This window comes from Pollachius pollachius, assembly GCF_949987615.1.
Source record: "Pollachius pollachius genome assembly, chromosome: 4".
Classification (NCBI taxonomy): domain Eukaryota; kingdom Metazoa; phylum Chordata; class Actinopteri; order Gadiformes; family Gadidae; genus Pollachius; species Pollachius pollachius.
In genome coordinates this window covers 22,928,171-22,947,380 of record NC_136937.1, presented here as the reverse complement: position 1 = coordinate 22,947,380, position 19,210 = coordinate 22,928,171, and the positions used below count along the sequence as shown (strand labels likewise).

Sequence of the window (19,210 nt, the reverse complement as noted above, 5' to 3'; positions counted from 1 at the left end):
CCGTTCCCATGTTCAGGTCAAGGTGGTGATGTTCGACAAGACGGGCACCATCACCTGCGGCGTGCCGCGGGTGACGCGGGTCCTCGTGCTGTGGGAGGCGGCCCGAATGCCCCTGAGGACGGTGCTGGCCGTGGTTGGCACCGCCGAGGCCAGCAGCGAGCACCCCCTGGGTGTGGCTGTGGCCAAGCACTGCAAAGAGGTGAGCCTGGGGACCGGGGGTGGCGGGGCCACCCAATGGGACCTCAGGTGGAGGACCCCACGTCTTGTGTCCTTTGGATAGTTACCGGTTAGCTGAGCACTACACCTTTTTGATGGCTAACTGTTTAGCTGAGCGCTCCACCTTTTTGGTTGCTAAGCGGTTTGCTGAGCGCTACACCTTTTCAACCAAATCCAAACGCTAACACATACACTCCCCCCCCCCCCCCCCCCCCCCCCCCCCCCCCCCCCCCCCCGGATCCCGTGGGTGTGGTGGCACAGGAGCTGGGCGCGGCTGTGCTGGGCTACTGCCAGGACTTCCAGGCGGTCCCGGGTTGTGGGATCAGCTGCCGCGTGTCCAACGTGGAGCAGCTAGTGGCAGCGGCCCCCGAGGTGGTGGTCCACCTGCAGGGGGCGACCACGGTCGAGAGCCTACTGACCGCAGATGGCCAGCCCCGCACCACAGGTAGGTGTGTGCGTGTGTGTGTGTGTGTGTGTGTGTGTGTGTGTGTGTGTGCGCGGTCGAACAATGAAGTCACAACTCTTCTCTGTTTTGGCACTGCAACGGTGGAACGAGCTCCCTGCCGATGTCAGGACCGCAGAGTCGCTCACTGGCCTCCTCCCTTACCCCCCGTCGCCCCTCCTCACTTTCTCTCCTAAAAACACCCGTCTTACGGACTTATTGTATGTTGTACGTCCTGGCACTTAATTTATCCACTTATTATATGTTGTCTGTCCTGGCATTTAATGTACACACTTATTGTATGTTTTAAGTCCTGGCACTTATTGTACCGACTTATTGTATGTTGTAGCCCGACACTTAATTTATGCACATGAGATATAAATGCAGTTCATTTACCATTTGACCTAATCTGTCAAACGTATCTATGATCAAACAAGCGATAGTTTGCACTGGTTCTGTAACGTTCTTCAATGGTTCTGTAACGCGTTGACTGGCGTCTCCCCAGCAGGCAGCGGCGGGTCGTACTCGGTGCTGATTGGCAACAGAGAGTGGATGAGGAGGAACGGCCACCACATCGGAGCGGACATCAATGCCGCCATGTCCAGCCACGAGAACAAAGGACAGACCGCCATCCTGGTGGCCATAGACGGTACTGCTGCTACTACTTCTGCTACTGCTGCTACTACTGCTGCTAGAACTACTACTACTACTAATAATAGAACTACTACTAATAGTACTACTACTGCTAGTACTACTACTGCTACTACTGCTGATAGTGCTACTACTAATACTACTAATGCCAGTACTACTACTACTACTGCCAGTACTGCTACTACTGCTACTACTACTACTAGTTCTTCTACTACTGCTACTGCCAGTACTGCTATTGGTACTAATTGGATATCCCAGATTAGCGAAATAGACCGAAGAGGAAACAGATGTTGGCCATAGACGGTACTGCTGCTACTGCTACTACTGCTACTGTTAGTACTACTACTAATGCTACTAGTACTGCTGCTACTACTACTACTATTACTACTTCTACTACTATTACTACTACAGCTTCTACTGCTACTACTACTACTGCCAGTACTGCTACTACTGCTTCAACTACTATTACTACTATACTAATACTACTACTACTACTTCTACTACTGTTACTGCTTTTGCAAGTAATGCTATCGGTACTATTTGGATATCCCAGATTAGTGAAATAGACCGAAGAAGATACAGATGTTTTAGCATTTTTTTTTGTAATATTTTTACTAATGTACTAATGTATACTATAGTTAACTATATATATAGGATATCTGTACTATATTTTAGAATAAAGCTGTCCCTATAGGTCAAGGTTTTTCTTAAGCTCTACAGTAAACTTTTGTGTTTTGTGTGCGCTGTCGTGTGTGTGTGTGTGTGTGTGTGTGTGTGTGTGTTTGTGTGCGTGCAGGTATGATGTGCGCCATGCTGGCCATCGCCGACACAGTGAAGGTGGAGTCGGCGTTGGCCATGCATACGCTCCAGAGCATGGGCATCGAGGTTGTCATGATCACCGGGGACAACCGGCGCACCGCCAAGGCCATCGCCGCACAGGTGAACGCACAAACACACACACGCATGTACACACACACAAGCACGCACACATATACACACATGGACGGTCTGAATGCATTGCAAAGATGTAAACTAAGAACAATGTAGACTTGGAGATGAGTACGTTAGGGATGGGTTTGGTCTCGTTTTAGATTGCTTTGGGCCTTTTTAATGGGTGTATTGATAACTTTCCTGTTGGTTTGTCTGTCTGTCTGTCTTTATTTTTATCTAGTAATTGATTTTCTGCCTGTCTGTCTTTCTTTATTTTTTAAGTGGATGTCTGATTATTTGTCTGTTTGTTTGTTTGACTTGACGTATTGTCCGTCCGTCTTTCAGTTTTTTTAACTGATGTATTGACCATCTGCCTGTCTCTCTTTTTGTTTTTATAATCAATGTATTAATTGTCTACCTGTCTGTCTTTCAGTTCTTTCGAGTGGCTGAATTAGTTGTCTGTCTTCGAGTTTGCTTCCCTGAGCCCCTGACTGTGCGTGTGTCTCCCCGGACCCCCCAGGTGGGCATCAGGAAGGTGTTTGCGGAGGTGCTGCCGTCCCACAAGGTGGCCAAGGTGCAGGAGCTGCAGGAGAAGGGGCTCCGCGTGGCCATGGTGGGGGACGGGGTCAACGACTCGCCCGCCCTGGCGCGTGCTGACGTGGGCATGGCCATCGGCACAGGCACCGACGTGGCCATCGAGGCCGCCGACGTTGTCCTGATCCGGGTGAGCTCGGGAACGCCATTTTCATACTTTCGTAACAATATTTGCATTACTAACTGTCGAGTTCTCCTGGCTTTTCTGCCTCAATGTCTGCCTGAATAGGTAAAATGGAAAGGAAAAGGAAAACATAGGCTAAGGAAAACATAGGACGCAATACACAACTCTTTTCCTTTGGACAAATATTCTTTCTTTTATTTTCCAAGTTTTCAAAGGTTTCCACCTTGTTTTCCATTAAAGGACTGTTCTTTCAGCTGGGGTTTGTCAGAAGTTTGCTAGGTGTTTTCAGCAGGTTGTCAGGTTGATAACATTTAAATAAAACGATAATAAGAGAAGAGAAAGTAAACCTACCGTATATCCCGCACTATAACGCGCACCGGATTATAAGGCGCACCTTCAATGAATGACCTATTTTAGAACTTTTTTCATAAATAGGGCGCACCGGGTTATAAGGCGCATAGCATAGAAGATACTGCAGTCAAACGTTTGACTGGGGATGCGTTATGCATCCACGAGATGGAGAGACGGTAGACGGTAGTTCGTCTGCGGATGGAGAGTTTACGTCTTTTCATAAAACGAAAGCACCAAGAAGGACCGCCTCGAAATTCATCGATGTTCATTTCCCGTACTAGCGCTGTTGCCTTCATTCGAATAGTGACTGTAGAGACACTTCTACTTGCTGCTCTCTGTTCAACAACCCACTGTTCGAGTTTGTCCTCTAACTGTGGCCATCTTGCTTTGTTCCCTCGGAAACTCTGTTTAGTTTTCTTTACTTGGCGCAGGTAATCTTCTTGCGTCCTCCACTTCCGTACCATTGATTCATTAATGTTGAATTCTCTCGCTGCTGCTCTATTCCCATTTTCTACTGCGTGACTGACAGCCTTGAGCTTGAACTCTGCGTCGTAAGTGTGTCTCTTGGAAGGTGCCATTTTGGAGTCTTTATACGTGACGTGGTGTGGGACTGTGAGTAAGCGCAGTAAAATGCTGTGTGCACTGACTACGATAGCCGTAATGCTGCAAGCGGTGTGGCTTTATCGTAGTCGTAGTGAAACATTTTATTATTATTATTAAATTGTTTTTATTGGTTTTTCATACTGAAACATTTTGACAGAGCGCCGTTTACAACCAGTATGGATCAACCAATTAACCAATTGATCCATATATAAGGCGCTCCGGATTATAAGGCGCACTGTCGTTTTTTGAGAAAATTACCGGCTTTTAAGTGCGCCTTATAGTGCGGAAAATACGGTACACTTGTAACCTACGGTCAAAATTATCAGCAATTTCATACTGCATATGATATATATATTTTCTTAACATATGCCACCTTTTACCTCCCAACAAACCAATATAAACAAATGTACCAAAACAAGGGGAAATCATTTACAACCAATACGACGACTATGCAGTCGTCTTTACATTGATGTGCAACCGGTTGTAGTTTTAGACTTTTGATTGGTCCTTTGTCTAGCCCAGTGGTCATCAACCTTTTTAAGCCCAAGATCCCTGGCCTCAGCCTTGGTGAAAGGCAAGATCTACCTATAGAAGCGTTGAGAGAAAAAACACAGCCAAGATTTTACTTCCAACTTGAGGCCTTTTATTTTGATAATTGTATTTGAATTACATTGGCTTTGGTCCAATGGTCCAAATTGATGCAACAAAGAAAACACTAACAAAGCATATCAAGCCTAGCAGTCTTGAATTTGACAATGTACCATAGATTCTAAGTTTCATTATATAATTTCATTCCAACACAAAAAGTAAAGGCATGTGGGCTATTTCCCATAAGGAAATTATTTTGTTCATAGTAACCAACAGCAACAACAAATCAACATACCTATTATTATTATTAATAATAATAATAATAATAATAATAATAATAATAATAATAATAATAATAATATTTACTTGCAGTGAGCAGATCATATGAAATGCCATTGTTAACTGTTATGATCAGTTATGATTATATTATTATTATTATTATTATTATTATTATTATTATTATTATTATTATTATTGTTATGATCTATATTATATATTACTCTGGAAAGAAACTATTGTGATACTTTCAAGTACATTTTCAAATGCTCAAATGTGTCAAATAATTTTGACCCCATCTCAACCCCTCTCTAACGGAACTCAAAATACATGTTCATGTTCATGCACGGAAGCATGCAACGTTGAAAGATGTTTGAATTACTGTCCCCTACTACGTAGGAAGGGGGCACAGTTGAATATTACCTCCCACTTCCCCACTCCCCTCCAATCAGAGCATAGCTAAGATTTTGTGGACCAGCGGACGAGCAGCTCAGACGGGGGGAACTCGGCGGCAGCTCAGCTCCGGGAGTACAATCCCTTTCTCTGCCGGACTGCCTCCCCCGCTGGAGCTGCCGGACTGCCGCCGATGCTTCGGCGGCAGTCCGGAGGAGGTGACATGGTAGAGAAAAGGGATTGTACTCTCGGAGCTGAGCTGCCGGACTGCCACCGAGCTGCCCCCGCCGGACCTCTCAGCTCCTGGAGGACACCCGCCGGAGCAGCCGGAAAGCTTCGGCGGCAGTTCAGCTCCTGGAGTACACCGCCGGAGCTGCCGGATTGCCGCAGAAGCTTCGGCGGTGGCCGAACGGCTTTGACGGCGGCAGTTCAGCAGCTACGGCGCGGGGAGCTCGGTGGCTTTATGATTCATAATATCAGCCAAGGCGCACATAGCTTTTGGCCTTGATATTACATAGAATATTATATAAATACCCATATATAATAGTATCATTATTATGTTATATTATATTATACCATATTATATTATATAGCTGTAGAGCTCCAGGAGTCCGCAAACGGCAACAATCCCTTCTCCTCCATGCTGTGGTTCAGTCTGACAGCTCATTGGTCAATGGGCAGCAGCTCATTTGCATTAAAGCTACAGACACCAGAAACAGCGCATTCTGAAGGGACGGAAACAGAGGGGAATAGCCGTAGGCAAGATTTTTTTTCCGAAAAGCTATATCCAGCAAACAGCTTCAAGAACATGTTTTCTGGAACTAAAATACTATGTTAACTTGTTGTGAAAACTGCATAATATGTCTCCTTTAAAGAAAGGACAGCGGATAAAAAAAAGGCGCCCATTCATTCCTATGAAAACTGCTCAATGGGGCAGGGCAACATCAAGGAGAGATTTGCTTCATGGGCGCCTAGTGCCAGATGCAGAAATACTCTTGTTTTCTAGCATTGTTAGCATTGTAGCATCGTAACAAGAGGTCTGAGCGAGCACAGTTGCATTGTTTACCGACCATGGAAGTATAAGTTACTAATTCCCCTGATGATTCTCTATATGTGATCTTTAAATTACACTCCTCCTGCCATCTGGGCAACAATTATTATTTATATTATTATTTTTGATTAGTTTGTAATCTAAAATATATAAGTTGTAATCCCTTGAATATACATTTTATTTTTGCATTTTAAAACAATCATAATTACCACTCAAGACTAACACGAGAAGTTAACGGAGCAATGCACTGAGGCCTCTCGGATGCCGGCCGAAACAACATTTGTTTCAATACGACTCCTTTCAGCTGCCCACCCCTCCTTTAACTGCAAACAATGGCTAATAAAACGCTTGAGGTGGCTTTTTGAAAAGAGAAAACTTACATTTTGGGCCTCTACGAATAGTAAAATCTCCTAACCTTTATGCCTCCTTTCCTTAACCTTTGTGGAAAATGTCATCGGGACAAGGAGAGATGAAAAGGTGCTTCCTTTCAAAGAAAGGAAAAGAGAGCGCTGTTTAAAATAGTGATGGGTCGTTCACGACCAAACCAGTTCAAATAAATGAATCTTTAACAAGAACGAACCGAACTGATTCTTCTCTCTCATTCAATAAATACTTGAATCTTGAATCTTGAATCATTCGTTCTCAGACTCGACTCCTCCCAGACCCATTAGTCGCTGACTCGCTGTTCGTTCACTGACTGTGACTGGTGAAGAGGGAAGAGGCTTAGTGAGCGAGCGTACGATAATACGATTCAATTTCAGTGAAATGGTAAATGCATGCTGTCTTTGTACTCATGCCAGATTAATCAAATATTTGAATGTCTTGTCAATCTGTCTCGTTCTTTCATGGTCTGTCTCCACCCGGAACCCCCACCATCATTGCTAAATCAAGTCTATTATCTTGCTGATATGTTAAACATCCAATAATCAACTTACACCCCCCCCCTCATCCCGCTGCGTTTGGTTAAAGTTGTAATGTTGTCTTGATTGATGACCAACTTTCACGATCATTTGAGAATGAGAACGAGGGAGGAGCTGAGTCTGACCGACTCAGCTGAGAACCGTGCATTCCATGATTCGATTCACCGCTACCGGAAACTCGACTGAACGAACGAAGGAACAAACGATTCTTCTTGGCAAACTGACCGACGCGAACTGAATCAAGGAAAAGAATCATTAAATCCATCACTAGTTTAAAATGAATTAACCTCCACTTTTCCTAACCGACACCATTGCGCGACGGCGAGTATTGCTGACCTCTATAGCGTAGTTTGACTACATCAAGCGCTCTTTCGATGCATGCGTTCTTGTCGTATTGATTTCAATCAGGTTGCCGCCAACAGTGAGAATCACTTAGGTCGGACTTGGCCAACGGGAATATTTTAGGCGACTTGAATCCCAATTCACATGTGAAAAAAAAGAGGCTAAATTTATGTAGATGTTAAAATTGACTGCCCCAGTAGTCTTTCTTAAATGTGAAGTCTGAGTTTTATTTTCTTACAGTGTATATTGTGTGCTTAATAACCAGCATAAATTAATTCATTTCGATTAAAATAATGTTTCTGGAATTTGTATCCGTTATTATCAATTGTATTTTCTTCTCTTCTCTTCTTCTGCTTTACCGTTTCTCCATGCGTCTTCATGTAGAGTCGGTAAACTTTGTCAGTGGCATGTTGCTTTAAGTATTGTAGCCGTAAAGGATTATCTCCTTTCCTTTCGTAAAGGTTGCTCAGGAGTGAACTATGCTAAAGGAGGGTTGAAGGATGCATCAAGGCTCCTTTCCTAAGCATTTTTAGAATTCAAACCACCTTTCCTCCAAGTACTTCTGGGTCATCTTATTAGGAAAGGAAATTTCCTATGCAAAAAGGAGAATTTGTAGAGGCCCCATGAATCGAGGGACCATGGACCTATTAAAAAGGGTCCACGTCCCACTAAAACAGCTGCGATACCAGGCTTGGCCGCTGAGCACTGGTGGATTGCGGAAGTATGCACTGCTCCTGGGTGCCTGGAATTACTTGACACCGACGTGGAAAGGCACTTTTGTCCAGGGCATAGTGTGCATTTCACGATTACACTCGTTCCAATAATTTCTTGGAGGGAAAATTAATGGCTATACTTCCATTTAAAGAAGGCTATTTTCGGATTATTTGGGCTCGCCATTCCTGCTTCTCGTTGACTCACATTGACTCAATGTGTAAACAACACCCGACCAACTCTACCTCTGATTGGCTTACCATAAAATGGTACTTGACCACAACCAATCGTCATCATTAATGCGATTGTCTTGTTCCTACTAACCAAGGAAGAACAGTAAAGAGAGATAGAGAGAGTAGTAACGCCGTTATTTAGAACGCCCTTATTCCCATCAGTGATTAAGAGAGAGAAGCAATTGCATAACTGAAAATTGGCATATTTTATTTGTGTATGTAGTTTACTATTAGTAGTCTGCTATCCTCCCTCTCCTCCTCTTTGGACTCCCTCTGTCCCTTCCACTCCAGACCGGCGCGATCTTCACCCCCCCCCCCCTTGGCTGTCTGAATTTCTGCAGACCCATAGAGCAGAGTTGCGGGCAGCTGAGAGGAAATGGAAGAGATCAGACTGTCCTAATGATCTATCTCACTATCTCTTTCTTCTCTCTGATTTCACCTCCACTGTGTCAACAGCCAAATCTGCCTTCTACCGGACCAAAATTAACTCCTCCGCCTCAAACCCCAGGAAACTGTTTTCCTTGTTCTCTTCCCTCCTCAACCCTCCCTCTCCTCCTCCTCCTTCCTGCCTCACTGCTGATGACTTTGTTACCTACTTTACCCAGAAAGTAAAGGACATTAGCTCCTCTTTTATCACTGCCACCATCCTCCCTCCCCCCACCTCTGCCTTTACCCAATTCATCCCTCTCACCTCAGACGAGGTCAACAGAATTATAACATCTAACCATGCCACCACCTGCCCCCTTGACACTATCCCTTCCTCCCTCCTCCAGGCTGTGTCAAACGACATCCTGCCATTTCTCACCGCACTTATTAACTCCTCCCTCACTTCTGGCATTGTTCCAACGTCTTTCAAGACTGCCAGAATAAAGCCTCTCCTCAAAAAACCAACCCTTAATACCACTGACATCCAGAATTACAGACCGGTATCTCTTCTTTCATTCCTCTCTAAAACATTGGAACGTGCCGTCGCTAACCAACTGTCCTCCTATCTCTCATCTAACAATCTGCTTGACCCTCACCAGTCAGGCTTCAAAAAAGCACACTCCACTGAGACGGCTCTCCTCGCAGTGACTGAGTCCCTCCGTGCGGCCAGAGCCTCGTCCCTCTCATCGGTTCTCATTCTCCTTGACCTGTCTGCAGCATTTGACACTGTGAACCACCAGATCCTCCTCGCCACTCTCGCCGAACTTGGCATAGCTGAATCTGCCCTTTCCTGGTTCACATCCTACCTGATGAATTGCACTTATCAGGTAACATGGAATGGCTCCTTGTCCAAACCTTACACGCTTGATACAGGTGTCCCTCAAGGCTCTGTACTGGGGCCTCTCCTGTTCTCCCTCTACACCAGATCTCTGGGCTCTGTAATCACATCCAACGGCTTTTCCTATCACTGCTATGCTGACGACACTCAGCTATTTCTCTCTTTTCCCTCATCTGACAAAGCCCTGATTGCAACACGAATATCTGAATGTCTGGCAGAAGTCAGCACCTGGACAACTGCCCATCACCTGAGGCTTAACCTCAACAAGACTGAGCTCCTCCTAATACTAGGGAAAGATTGCCCACACATGGACTTACTGGTCACTGTTGAGAATATCACTGTATCTCCTTCTCCAACTGCCAAAAACCTTGGTGTAGTGTTGAACAATCAGTTATGCTGCACCGCAAACATCACTGCGGTGGCCCGATCCTGCAGATTTGCACTTTACAACATCCGCAGGATCCGGCCCTTTCTCACAAGGGAAGTAGCTCAGCTTCTAGTCCAGTCACTGGTCATCTCCCGCCTCGACTACTGCAACTCGCTCCTGGCTGGACTCCCTGCCTCTGCGATTAAACACTTGCAGCGCATCCAGAATGCGGCAGCGCGCCTCGTGTTCAACCTACCAAAGTTCTCACATGTAACCCCACTCTTCCAAGACCTCCACTGGCTCCCTGTAATAGCTCGCATCAGATTCAAGATGATGGTACTGGCATACAAGGCAGTCGATGGAACTGCCCCTGCCTACCTCCAAGCATTAGTAAAGCCACACACCCCAGCTCGATCCCTCCCTTCAACTACCTCAGCTGGACGTCTGGTACCGCCATCGCTAAGAGCAAGCATCAGCGAAGTCACAACTTTTCTCTATTTTGGGACCTCAGTGGTGGAACGAGCTCCCTACCGATGTCAGGATCGCAGAGTCGCTCACCAGCTTCCGCAAAAGACTCAAAACTCACCTGTTCAGAGTTCACCTCGACCCTGCATAGAAACCAATGCACAGCCACCATTGAATGTTGTACGTCCTGGCACTTGTACATTGCACTTATTCAAGGTACTTAATTGTGTAGCATCTACAGTAGCTGCTATCTTTGCTTTACACGGGGAATGGGTTAGCCTAGCGATTGTAATACTTGCACTTGGTTCTATGAACATCTTTACTGTACCGACAGCGATATATTGTTTCACTTCTTATGACAAATGTACTTAATGTAACAAATGCACTTATTGTAGGTCGCTTTGGATAAAAGCGTCTGCTAAATGCCCTAAATGTAAATGTACTATTATTTTTTGGGAGCTACAGGGAGAGTCTCAAAGATCTACCAGTCGGTGCTTCCCTCTGGTGTGACATTTCTAAATTACTTAAATTAGTTAAATTAACTTTCATTTTTTACCTCTGTCCTAACAATAATCTGAAACTATATTTTTGTTTTTAACCCTGATCAAGTTACCATAAAATGTTGCCAGAAGATGTATCATGCTGATGATGAAAATCATCTTTCTGATGCCAATAAAAATACTTTCTGGACTAAAATCTATTGAAAAATTAACAAAATCTAAATCAATATATTTCAAATGAATCAAGGGAATGATCATCTTGGAGTATCATCACAGTTGCGAATCATGGGCTTTTAGTGTACATCGTTTTTTTTCTTTATAAATATTCTCTTTATCCCTTTATTCATTACTTTTGACTCTAGAGCTTCTGTAACAAGTCAACATCCCCGTTGAGGGATTCATTAAGTGGGTCTCCTCTTTATTATCCCCTAGAACGACCTGATGGACGTGGTAGCGAGCATTGAGCTCTCCAAGAAGACCGTGAGGAGGATCAGAATCAACTTTCTCTTCGCCCTCATATATAATCTGCTGGGGATTCCCATCGCTGCAGGTGATCTACACACGAACACGCACACACTCACACAAACACATTCGCACACACACGCGCACGCACATACACACACACCCACGTACACACGTGCAAACACTCGCACGCGCAGACTCGTATACGCACCCGCTCTCACATGCAACAAACGCACATGCTCGCACACGCTCACACACTCGTCGTAAATTATTGTGTGAAACATGTCTAGTGAGAATAATTCAAACTAATATCAACCCAATTGTATTGTCCTGGGGAGTGACCTTCACAGCAAATACAAACAAATGGATGCACTGCGCCCTTTTCAGATGACACATTTGAATGAATTGGGGAGTAGAACACCTTATCACCTATAGCCATCCAAACCTCATTCTCCCTGGTTTCCGGTCCTCATTAATGCCCTGGTCTCCACGCTGCGCCCCAGGTGTGTTCATGCCGGCAGGCCTGGTGCTGCAACCCTGGATGGGCTCGGCCGCGATGGCTGCCTCCTCCGTGTCCGTGGTTCTGTCCTCTTTGCTGCTGAGAACGTGAGTATGTGTGAAGACCTCCGCTCACGCTATCCCCCTCCCACCCCCTACTTATTGTATGTCGTACGTCCTGGCACTTAATGTACGCACTTATTGTATGTCGTACTTAGTTATAGTACTTAGTTGTGTAGCATCTTATCCTAGCTATCTTTGTTGTATACGGGGAATGGGTTAACCTAGCGATTGTAATTGTTTATCACTTGGTTCTATGAACATACTTACTGTACCACCAGCAATATATTGTTTCACCTTCTTCTGACAAATGTACTTATTGTAAGTTGCTTAGGATAAAAGTGACTTCTAAAATCCCTGAATGTAAATTTAAAAAAAAGTGAGCATGACTAATGTTAATTCTGTAGTCCTGGACGTTTCACAGATTTCCCGACTGCAAACACCAAAAGTAGATCTGATCTTATCTTGGGTTTCCTTTATTGTCTTTTAGTGTGTTTGGTTGAAATGCAATAGCTACCAGATATATAATTATTTAGCAGGGTTTTTGGGAAGCTTTCATAGCGGCATTCAATTGGGATGTGACCTAGCATCACAAACACTCTGGGCTGATGGGGACTGAACTGTGTGGTGTTGGCGCAAGAGTTCACATTTCCGACATCTTAAAACCAGTACCCCAAATTATGGGGAATCTCAAAAGAATTACCCGTCAATGCCATGTTGCCATAATTGTGTCCATTAACCAAACAGGGGCGTTGTACCCTGGTTTGAAGTACCCTGTTCTCCTTTCCGCCCGTCTCCCCGAGGCCAGCTACAAGAAGACGTCCACAGAGCTGTACCAGTCCCGGGCCAGGGGTCACATGCGGAGCCTGCAGTCCTCCCAGATCAGCGCCAACCCGGGCCAGGAGGACCGCCGGCGCCTGGGCCCTGCCTCGCTGGACCCTGACGGGCCGGCCGCCCGCCTCGAGGCCCCTGGAGCAGCGAGGGACTCGGTCTTCCCTCATGGAACACCGAGTCGTTTAAGAAGAGGGGAATGTGTCTGAGAGGGATTGGTCGATTTGTTAGTTGTTGTTGTTGATTAAAGGTCCAGTGTGTCGAATTTATAAACAGCTAGCGGTGGGGATTACAACCCACCGAAAACTCAGACCCCTCAACCCTCAAACTATTGACCGCTGGGGCCTTTCCTGGCCTGTGTTGTGTAAGGTGCAACATTAATTTTAAGAAAGCGACATTATCGGCTCTAGACTGCAAATAAATCATTTTTTTTATTTTATCAATCATTATCACTATGGTCACTGTACATGTTGAAGGACATTGTGGAGGTTACAGCCTATTCACGATTCCACACCCAGTCCTCTGATTGCATCCATAGTGGTGAACTTCATTCATAGACCTCTAATTATCATGCATGTTATATGTTTTGATCAGTCATCTCGATAGCAGTCGGCGCTCCAAGCCAATGTTGACTCGAACTGCGGGAGATGAATATACCAACTTTCCCGAAGTAGTGGTAGCCTAGTTTTAGTTTTCAAACAGGGAAATCATCCTCAAAAACGAACATCTCCGAAATACGGATGCATTTAAGAATGCATGCAAGTCTGTTCCGCAAGATTCCACTAAATTCTACACACTAAACACAACCAAATGTGGCTAAATTCCATTGACAAATCTGAAAACCTATGATGGAAACTTTTTATTCTCTCTTCTGACCCAAAATACTTTTTATTCTCTCTTCTGCAACATATTACTTTTTATTCTCTCTTCTGGAACAGATCCCTTTTTATTCTCTCCTCTGGAACATATTCCTTTTTATTCTCTCTTCTGGAATACATTACTTCTTATTCTCTCTTCTGGTACACATTACTTGTTATTCTCTCTTCTGGAACACATCACTTGTTATTCTCTCTTCTGAAACACAGTACTTTGTATTCTCCCTTTTTGAATACATCACTTTCTCACTGCATTTCAATGCTCTTTGAACAGAACCTGGTGATTATTTGTTGAACCCTCGTTGACAAGCTTTTCTCTGAGTTGAGATGTACTGCCAAACCAACTGGTTTGGGACAACTAGTCTTGCATAAAATAAAAGATGAATGAATTATTATTGATTTAAGTCATGTTTCAACTTTATGACCAACATATGAACCGTTAGTTTGGCCATGCCTCACCGTCCTCGAGAGGCGAGCCGCCTAGGGGTCCGGAAGGGAGTTGGGGTTGGGGTTGGTCAGGAAGGTCTTGAGCCATATAAGAGCAGGGACTGACCCCTGGACCATGAAGCGGCCCTGACTCCCAGGCTTACTGCTAGGAAGACGCCACAGGCTCAAAGGCACAGAAATGGATATGAACGCCAAAGGTAATGTGCCTCGTTTGTACGTTTCTGCAAACCGTGAATACGCAGAATCTCTACGTTTCAGAACCAAAATATATGTAATGTCAACTTTTGTAGATACGTGGACATCGATGTAGTGTGTATTGATCGCTCGTGGTGCTTTTGATGTGCTTTTGGTGTTTGAAGGGAGTAGAATGGGAGAAAACTGGCAATATGATGATTCATAATTTTTTTCCAGTTACGCTCTACCAATTTTCACAGTGAAATCAAAACAATAAGGGAGCCTAGCAGTATTTACAGATACATATATATTTTTTAAATGAGACCTTTCATGGAGTGAAAGTAGTAATATGTACAAATATTAATTGTTAACAAAAATAAATATTCGTGTTAGCACTAACAGCAAACGTGTTATGCTTACAAAATGGTAATTGAACTAATACACCACCATTTGGAAGTGAAGTCCATTAGTTTTGAGCCATCTCAACATTGTAAGGTCAGAATCACATTGTTGGTCAAAAAGTGATTCTCTCGCTCCGAAAAACATTTTGCACACGTAAAAACTAGAGAAGTTGATATTTCTGTTCCTTTTAATGCAAACGTGTCACCAGGCTTACAAGAGGGTTGTTAAGCAATACACCACCATTTGGAAGTGAAGTCCATTAGTTTTGAGCAATATCAACATTGTAAGGTCAGAATCACATTGTTGGTCAAAAAGTGATTCTCTCGCTCTGAAAAGCAATTTGCATACATAAAAACTAGAACTGCTTACAAAAGGGTAATTTAACTAACACACCACCATTTGGAAGTGTAGTCCATACGGTTTGAGCAATCCCAACATTGTAAGGTCAGAATCACATTGTTGGTCAAAAAGTGATTCTCTCGCTCTGAAAAGCATTTTGAACACATAAAAACTGGAAAGTACATAATTCTGTTCATTTCAAAGCAAACGTTTTATTAGGGTTCCAAAATGGTTATTTAAGCAAAACACCACCATTTGGAAGTGAAGTCCATTCGTTTTGAGCACAATCAACACTGTAAGGTCAGCATTACATTGTTGGTCAAAAGTGATTCTCTCACCCTGAAAAGCATTTTACACACATAAAAACTAGAAAAGTTGATATTTCTGTTCCTTTCAATTTAAACGTGTTATTATGCTTACAAATGGTTATTTAAGCATAAACAACCATTTGGAAGAAAATTCCATTAGTTTTGAGCAATATCAACATTGTAAGGTCAGAATAACGTTGTTGGTCAATAAGTGCTTTTCTCGCTCTGAAAAGCATTTTGCACGCATAAAAACTAGAACAGTTGATATTTCTGTTCTGTTCAATGCAATCGTGTTATTTTGCTTACAAAAGGGTTATTTAAGCAATAGACGACAATTTGGAGGTGAAGTCCATTAGTTTTGAGCAATATCAACATTGGAAGGTCAGAATCACATTGTTGGTCGAAAAGTGATTCTCTCGCTCTGAAACGGATTTTGCACACATAAAAACTAGAAAAGTTGATATTTCTGTTCCTTTCAATTTAAACGTGTTATTATGCTTACCAATGGTTATTTAAGCATAAACAACCATTTGGAAGTAAATTCCATTAGTTTTGAGCAATATCAACATTGTAAGGTCAGAATCACGTTGTTTGTCAAAAAGTGCTTCTCTCGCTCAGAAAAGCATTTTGCACGCATAAAAACTAGAACAGTTGATATTTCTGTTCCGTTCAATGCAATCGTGTTATTTTGCTTACAAAAGGGTTATTTAAGAAATACACGACAATTTGGAGGTGAAGTCCATTAGTTTTGAACAATATCAACATTGTAAGGTCAGAATCACATTGTTGGTCGAAAAGTGATTCTCTCGCTCTGAAACGCATTTTGCACACATAAAAACTAGAAAAGTTGATATTTCTGTTCCTTTCAATTCAAACGTGTTAGTATGCTTACAAATGGGTTATTTAAGCATAAACCACCATTTGGAAGTGAAGTCCATCAGTTTTGAGCGATATCAACTTTGTAAGGTCAGAATTACATTGTTGGTCGAAAAGTGATTCTCTCGCTCTGAAAAGCATTTTGCACGCATAAAAACTAGAACAGTTGATATTTCTGTTCCTTTCAATTCAAAAGTGTCATTATGCTTACAAATGGGTTATTTAAGCATAAACCACCATTTGGAAGTGAAGTCCATTAGTTTTGAGCGATATCAACATTGTAAGGTCAGAATCACATTGTTGGTCGAAAAGTGATTCTCTCGCTCTGAAAAGCATTTTGCACGCATAAAAACTAGAACAGTTGATATTTCTGTTCCTTTCAATTCAAAAGTGTCATTATGCTTACAAATGGGTTATTTAAGCATAAACCACCATTTGGAAGTGAAGTCCATTAGTTTTGAGCGATATCAACATTGTAAGGTCAGAATCACATTGTTGGTCGAAAAGTGATTCTCTCGCTCTGAAACGCATTTTGCACACATAAAAACTAGAAAAGTTGATATTTCTGTTCCTTTCAATGCAAACGTGTTATTTTGATTACAAAAGGGTTATTGAAGCAATACACGGCCATTTGGAAGTGAAGTCCATTAGTTTTGAGCAATATCAACATTGTAATGTCAGAATCACATTCTTGGTCAAAAAGAGATTCTCTCGCTCTGAAAAGCATTTTGCACACATAAAAACTAGAAAGTTGATATTTCTGTTCCTTTCAATGCAAACGTGTAATTATGCTTACAAAAGGGTTATTTAAGCAAAACACCACCATTTCGAAGTAAAGTCCATTAGTTTTGAGCACAATCAACACTTTAAGGTCAGCATCACATTGTTGGTCAAAACGTGATTCTCTCGCTCTGAAAAACATTTTGACATAAAAACTAGAAAAGTTGATATTTCTGTTCCTTTCAATGCAAACGTGTTATTAGGCTTCCAAAAGGGTGATTTAAGCAGTACACCACCATTTGGAAGTAAAGTCCATTAGTTTTGAGCAATATCAACATTGTAAGGTCAGAATCACATTGTTGGTCGAAAAGTGGTCATCTCGCTGTGAAAAGCAGTTTGCACGCATAAAAACTAGAACAGTTGATATTTCTGTTCCGTTCAATGCGATCGTGTTATTTTGCTTACAAAAGGGTTATTTAATCAATACACGAACATTTGGAAGTGAAGTCCATTAGTTTTGAGCAATATCAACATTGTAAGGTCAGAATCACATTGTTGGTCGAAAAGTGATTCTCTCGCTCTGAATTGCATTTTGCACACATAAAAACTAGAAAAGTTGATATTTTTGTTCCTTTCAATGCAAACGTGTAATTATGCTTACAACAGGGTTATTTAAGCAATAAGATGAGTAACTTTAATCTGATTACTCGTTTGGAAATAGTAATGCGTTAGATTTGTCGTTACTGAAAAAAGTGGTCCGAGGCCAGTAATGTGTTATTAAGTAACGCGTTACTGGCATCACTGGTGACTATCTCCACGCGTGCATATACGATTGCTATCCTTTTGCTTCATAGTTAACATACTGTGGCGATCAAACCAGAAGCGGAGGCAGGTATCCGGTGTAATAGCCGGTTGGCTTTATTCCACGAACTTTGCAAACTTCACAACAGCTTAACAAGGCACACATGTATCGCTCTACACCCACATTTCACACACTCCTACTCGGAGCTCGCACAGGAAGACACCCACACACACTGCGCAACGTCCCCCAATCACAAGCCCCCATGTTGCTGGACCTAGTAACCCTGCTTGTGATTGGACTACAGCGCTGTCACTCACTAGTACACATACCAGGGTCGCTACACTACCCCCCCACCACAAAGATCCTCGCCCTCGAGGAGACTAACAGCGACTACAGAACAAAAAATACATGAGCATGAAACAACTCAAATTGTGCATGTTTTTTTTTTTTTTTTTAATGTCCAACATTTCTTTTACTAACTAGGAAGATCTGGGCAGACTGCCATCACTTCCAGTGAGCCCAGGGCGCATTCTTGCCCTTCTAAGAACTCGGGTCTCACTCCTAACTACTCCTCTTCCCAGAGAGTGTCTACAAAGTCCCTGTAACGCCCCGGGGGTCTCCTCTGACGGCGGGGCCGCCCTCCTTCCTGGGCTGGAGCACCTGGACCAGGGGCTGAGTTGCTCTCCCCGTGAGGAGGGGACTGTGACGGTGAGGGGGGTGGTTCAGCTGGGTCTGGGCCTGACGGGGGCCTCAGAGTGAGCTCTGGCGGAGTTGGGGGTGGGGGTCCTAGCGTCCCAGGCCGGGAAATGGAGGCGTCGCCATTTGGATGAGACGTGGGAGGCTGAATAGGCGAGGCTGGTGTCCCCTCTGCTTGCCCCTGTGAGCCCCCACGGTACGGGGCCAACCGGTCTCGATGAAGCGCCACCCTCCTCCCCCTGCCGGGGAGCTGCACCCTGTACACCACCTCTCCCCACCTCTCCAGTATCTTGCAAGGGCCCACCCACTGGCTCTCAAGCTTAGGGCACCGCCCCTTTTTCCTCTGAGGGCTGAAGACCCAGACCAGTTCCCCAGCCCGAAAATGTCTCCCTCGGGTCCTCACGTCATAATTACGCTTCTGCCTCAGCCCAGCTTGCTGCTGCTGTTTCCGGGCAAAAGCGTGGGCCAAATCCAGGCGGTCCTGCAGCCTCCTGGCATACTCTGGACCTGGGGGGGCCTCTGGGGAGTCTGGTGGACGGCCAAACGACAGCTCGGCAGGGGTACGGAGCTCTCTCCCCAGCATGAGAAGAGAGGGCGTACAGGAGGTGGTTTCCTGCATGGCAGAGCGGCAAGCCATGAGCACCAGGGGTAGGTGGTCGTCCCAATCTCGCTGGTGCTGTGACGTGATGATGGCCAGCT

At 44.0% G+C, this 19,210-nt stretch overlaps 1 protein-coding gene across 1 annotated transcript in view; it reads left to right on the top strand.

Annotated features, from left to right (window-relative positions):
- The window catches only part of LOC307074225 (copper-transporting ATPase 2-like), a gene marked incomplete at both ends in the record, with an annotated part of 28,433 nt that extends 15,352 nt beyond the window's left edge, over nucleotides 1-13,081 (top strand). Inside the window, 8 exon segments of the mRNA XM_079734244.1 lie at nucleotides 17-199; nucleotides 478-665; nucleotides 1,171-1,307; nucleotides 2,106-2,248; nucleotides 2,760-2,963; nucleotides 11,454-11,571; nucleotides 11,987-12,089; nucleotides 12,850-13,081. Of these exon segments, the coding sequence (XP_079590370.1) occupies nucleotides 17-199; nucleotides 478-665; nucleotides 1,171-1,307; nucleotides 2,106-2,248; nucleotides 2,760-2,963; nucleotides 11,454-11,571; nucleotides 11,987-12,089; nucleotides 12,850-13,081 (1,308 nt within the window).
- Between the last annotated feature and the right edge of the window lie 6,129 nt (nucleotides 13,082-19,210).